The sequence below is a fragment of the Rhinopithecus bieti genome, unplaced genomic scaffold (genome assembly GCF_001698545.2).
Source record: "Rhinopithecus bieti isolate Rb0 unplaced genomic scaffold, ASM169854v2 scaffold_1422, whole genome shotgun sequence".
Classification (NCBI taxonomy): Eukaryota; Metazoa; Chordata; class Mammalia; order Primates; family Cercopithecidae; genus Rhinopithecus; species Rhinopithecus bieti.
In genome coordinates, this window is record NW_016803659.1 from 454,824 (window position 1) to 460,440 (window position 5,617).

Sequence of the window (5,617 nt, forward strand, 5' to 3'; positions counted from 1 at the left end):
AAACAGTACCTACTAAAATGTTTACAAATCTTTATAGTGTTTTAGCAATGAAAGTTATTGCAAAGCTTCAGCACGCTAATTGCATAATTGTTTTTAAAAATAGTAAAAGGTTCAACAAAGACTAATGCATTACTATCAAAAGAGCATTGTTAAATTATGTGCTCTTAGGTGAGAATTTTACTCTAATTTAGGAGAACTCAGGAAAATGAGGTTTGGTGAGTTTAGTACATATAATCAATAAAGGTGAAAGATATTTTGGTCCTTTACATACTCTTCATAAAATCCTTCTAACTAAGCCAACTTACAGATACTGTATTGCTTCAAAATGAATTAATTATTCAAAAGGACAGTACATAATCACCTTCAGAACACAGTATGAATTGCGCTAAGCAAGGTGTGCTTCCAGTTACATTCACAAAACTTCAGATAGTCTGCTAATCTGTAAGTATCTAAAATTTCAAGGTTATTACTTTGCCACACACATTGGTTTGGATGTCTGTTCTGAGGATTTTCATTATACTCTTTCAGTATCTAACAGGCTCTTCAACACATTTCAAATCAAGTTTACCCATTTTTTAAACATACTAGAAGTTTAGTAACTGCTTAAATATTAGTAATTAATCCACTCTAGGGTGAAAGTCAAGTTCTAATGCTGATGATGGGCTGTTAGCTCTATCACAATTCTGTCCTGTTACAGTAAATGAGAGAAGTGGGAAAATATTTGCAGAAGAAAAGTGCTTGGAGGAGCACAGGTCTGTCTCATTCAGCAGTCTTTGCAGTGTGTGCATCTAGCCCTGAAAAGTGTCTTTGCAAGTAACTAAAGAACTATTCATTCTTTCTATATATATAAAAATATATTATTTGGGCTAGAAACAGTATTGATAGCTTTGCTTCTTGATTCTTCTTTGTAAAGGATAGTAGCCATATCAACAAAGCATTTTTCTCAGGTAACAGCTTTTCTAGTTCTCAGAGAATATAATTTATCCTAATAGGAATGTTGGAGAATTAGTTGTCCTGTGACAATTGCTGATCTACAGTGTCAAGATTCTGTGATGCAAATAGCTTTACATGAGGAATTTTTTCTGATCTATGATGACTTTGGGATTAGTTTTGCTCCAGAAGGTTCAAATTTATGGAACATGTGAGGCCCTGTGACTTTCTGGGTAGAACTGTTCTTTAGTTAAGAATCATTAACTGTACTAAAGTCAGTTTGTGACTATAGAGATTCTTTATTTTCTCCTTCAGTGACAATTGAATTTTTTCGACTTACCATAACCAAGCTAAAAGGTATGAAAAAGAATCACTAATTTTTTAAAAAGAAGTGTTTCTTAAAATTGTAATGTAAAATTATGTTGAATTTTGTTGAATGATTGTGTTATTCGGCACCAACACAGACAAAGACTTTGCAGTTTAGTAATGTCATGACAATATTCAGGCATATCGGAGGTATGGTCTTCTGTTTACCCAGATTTATTTATTTTATTGTTTTTTTAGAGACAGGGTCTTGCTCTGTTGCCCAGGCTGGAGTGCAGTGGTACGATATAGCTTACTGTAAAGTCAAACTCCTGAGCTCAAGGAATCCTCCTGCCTCAACCTCTTGAGTAGTGGGACTGGAGGCGTGTACCACCACACCCTTCTAATAAAAAAAAAATAAAAGATTAGTAAAGAGGAGGTCTTACCATGTTGCCCAGGCTATTGCCTTGGCCTCCCAAAGTGCTGGGATTACAGGCATCGCCACCAGGGCTGGCCTCAGATTTATTTTTAAAAAGTCTTTACAAAGGATGCATAAATTTCCAACTATATAAATGTGGGCTTTGCAGTGACTTCCTTGCAAATCGTATACTATGGGAAGGAGGAGAAAAAGGAAAGAAACTTAACAGTGAAGAAGTCTGATAAACAATACCACAGTCAGGTAATTAAGGTCAACAACAGCAGTGATGAATCGTGTTGATAGCATGGATCCTTGATACGATGTGGTCAGAATGACACTTTTTTTACGTGGTTCTACTACACAAAACTTTTAACCCCAGGCTAATTATTTTTAAAAATTAGACAAATCCCAATAAAGGAACATTCTGTATAATCTCTAACCAGTACTCTACAAAACTGGCAAAGTCATCCAAAACAATGGATGTCTGAGAAACTGTCAGAGCCAAAAGGAGAGTAGGGAGACGAATAATAAAAACTAAGATAGTGTCCTGCATGAGATCCTGGAGAAGAAAAAGGACATTGGGTATAAACTAAGAAAATCTGAATAAAGTATGGATTTTAGTTAATTAACAAAAGCCTTATACAGTGTAACAACGTGTGAATGTGAACACAAATCTATTATCTCAGTTAAAGACAGACTAAATGATAAACTGCTGAGTTCATATTAAATTGTCAAGTGATGACATCAGCAATTCGTACAAAGGTAAGTAACATTAGTAGGAAAATGGCTTACAAAGAAGTTTAGAACTCTATAAATACTAGCATTCAGAAACAGAGCAATATCAAAGCATGATCGGTAGTGTTGTAAAAAGTAAGCCTAAATCTTGAAAGAGCTAGTAACTTAGACTTGAAAAGGAAACTGCCCAGTATTTTAGAACAGAATATTGTTTATCCTGTTAAGGCTACTTGATTAACTATATGGCTTTTAGAACAAATAGAAATCAGGTTATGCTGCATTAAAACATATAGATACACACACACACACAAACACACAACCTTACGCAGTAGGAAGCGTTACATACAAATTAAAATACTTACTGGTTTTTTGTTGCTACTTTATCTACCAGACAATATGGAAAACTTGTGGTAACAGAAACTTCATCAGTTTTTGCCAGAAGTACAGACAGACTTTCCTAGATATAGTTCATTGTGTTTCAAGAAAAATGTTTAACTTGAGAATCTTTTCCATGTGTAACATTAAGGAAAAAAAATGGGCTTAAACCTGCTTATTTTAAACATACAATTTTTTTAAAAACCCCACCTGATTTCATTGATTTGCAGGAAAATAGACTATGTACAAGAGACATGTTTGGAACAAAGCCAATAGCCAGCTATTAGAATGTACAAAGGACGAGCAAAAAAATTTATAATATAGAGATCCAAGAGCAATGTGCATTATTGCATTATGTGTTTCTGGCTTCCTGAGAAAATATAGATGGGTTTCTTGAAGAATATCTGCATTTGATTGTCTTTATACTATACTTTTGCTGTTCTTTTTTCTTAGCCCCTTTCTGCAATATGTAAGAAAAACGTATCAATCTCTTCTTTTTGTAATACTACCCTTGAGGGACAATGTGAACTATTTGCTTCTATTAATCAGGGTAAACTAAGGGAATTCATTTTAACAAATATATGGTGCCAGAAACCTTCTTCCAACTAAATGTGTTCTTTAAGAACAGAGAACACTCTGCACAGCTAATAAACAGTGGCATCTTTCTCTTTTTCTATTCTAGTGCACTGACAGGCAGAACTCACCAGTCACATCACCAGGATCCTCTCCCCTTGCCCAGAGAAGAAAGCCACAGCCTGACCCACTCCAGATCCCACATCTAAGCCTGCCACCAGTGCCTCCTCGCCTGGATCTAATTCAGAAAGGCATAGTTAGATCTCCCTGTGGCAGCCCAACGGGTTCACCAAAGGTAGATCAATTTTATTAGAAACACAGATAAAATTTTGTAAGACAATTATTGATTGCTCAGATTCTTCTAAATTCCATTACTCGTATTTTTTGTGCTTTTAATTGTGAACAAGTTTGATGAGTTTCTCATTTAGTTTATGGTGAGCACATGTTCACGTTTCTTGTTTTATTACTATAAAAGTTACACATAATTTTTGCAGAAAGAGAGCATATGTCTGTAGGCCCATGATTTACCAAAATAAGTAGCAGAGTAAGTATGGTTATTTTGTAAAATAGATTTAAAAGGTCATTATATGCATTCAAATAATTTGCATGCTGTTATCAAATGGTATTTTGCACTCATTTTTATAGTGCCATGACAAGAAAAATGTGATGGGAGTATATTTGCATAAGGGCTTAAGGTATGACAAATTATCACCCTTGTTTCAAGGTGACTCAGAAGAGAGAATTATATGTAGTTTTTAAACCTCGGGAAATTAATTACAATGAATTGCAATATTTGCAAAGTAATTATATTACTGTTTAATATTAAAGACATAATTCTTACTCTACAGTTAAGCCTACACTTTATTTTATTGTGTGGATTTTTTCTTCAAATTTGATAAGTATAAGATTTTAAAAATTAATTTCATTTGGTAACATGCTCTGTTGTCTGAAATTTGTTGGAAGCACAATATATTTAGTAGTGTTTGATTTTCCTGTATTACCAGTTAACTTGGTTTTAAGATCACACATTATTAGAATATCATTTAGAATTATGTAAACACAACAGATTCCTTTTTTCTCTGCTACTTTCTAACATTAAAATTACAAATCAATCATCAGATTAACCATGTAAATAAAAGTCAAAAGCTATGAAAAGCATATACATTCAATTCATTGATCTATACCTTTATATTTCTATGTAAGAATCAGCCTGATCTTTTAAAATACTGTAAGAATTCATAAAATTGAAGTAATTTGATATGTAGTGCTGCTCTGTTACTTGTGATCTTTTATTATTCTGGTAATAACTGATAAAGAAGCAGAGCACATTTGCCCCCATATCAGTTATGCTGTATCACACTGATGAAAACAAAATTAAAGAAAAAGCTTTTAATCTTCTAAAATATTACAAATACTACAAATCAAGTTACTCTTTAAAAAAACTAGAACAGTGACAACTTTTCTCCTCTCACCTAAATCATAGAAATGTGCAAATAAATTATTGACATTTTATGTCAAAGTCATCATGTGATTTTGATCTACTTGTTTCTGTATCATTTCTGTAACTTAACATTTAGTTTTATGTACTCATTTCTGTTTTTTTAAAATCCTAATGAAATGTATTTATGAGTTTTTTATTCTCATTTAAATTTCATTAACTGGTAATAAAAGAAACTTATTAAAAGATGACACAAGAATCTAGTACAACTCCTTGTTTGCTTAGAAAATAAAAGCAATAATACATGTTTGAAAGTTATTTCAATGCATGGTACAACTTTTAGTTTGTTTTCTCTCTCTTCTGTTTCTTTAGTCTTCTCCTTGCATGGTGAGAAAACAAGATAAACCACTCCCAGCACCACCTCCTCCCTTAAGAGATCCTCCTCCACCGCCACCTGAAAGACCTCCCCCAATCCCACCAGACAATAGACTGAGTAGACACATCCATCATGTGGAAAGCGTGCCTTCCAGAGACCCACCAATGCCTCTTGAAGCATGGTGCCCTCGGGATGTGTTTGGGACTAATCAGCTTGTGGGATGTCGACTCCTAGGAGAGGGCTCTCCAAAACCTGGAATCACAGCGAGTTCAAATGTAAATGGAAGGCACAGTAGAGTGGGCTCTGACCCAGTGCTTATGCGGAAACACAGACGCCATGATTTGCCTTTAGAAGGAGCTAAGGTAAGAAATATGCAAAGCAGAAGCTAGAGAATCTGCTTATAAATGCTTCTGATGGTCAGTAGCATAAAAGGTTGGGAAGTGTTTTTTTTTTTTTTTTTTTTTTTTTT

At 34.0% G+C, this 5,617-nt stretch overlaps 1 protein-coding gene across 9 annotated transcripts in view; it reads left to right on the forward strand.

The window, feature by feature from the left end:
* The window catches only part of CBLB (Cbl proto-oncogene B), a 234,618-nt gene that overhangs the window by 175,856 nt on the left and 53,145 nt on the right, over positions 1-5,617 (forward strand). For all 9 annotated transcript variants that reach the window (XM_017895632.1, XM_017895643.1, XM_017895680.1 and 6 more), the window contains 2 exons: positions 3,444-3,629; positions 5,145-5,510. In XM_017895632.1, the coding sequence (XP_017751121.1) occupies positions 3,444-3,629; positions 5,145-5,510 (552 nt within the window). The remainder of the gene's footprint in view (positions 1-3,443; positions 3,630-5,144; positions 5,511-5,617) is intronic.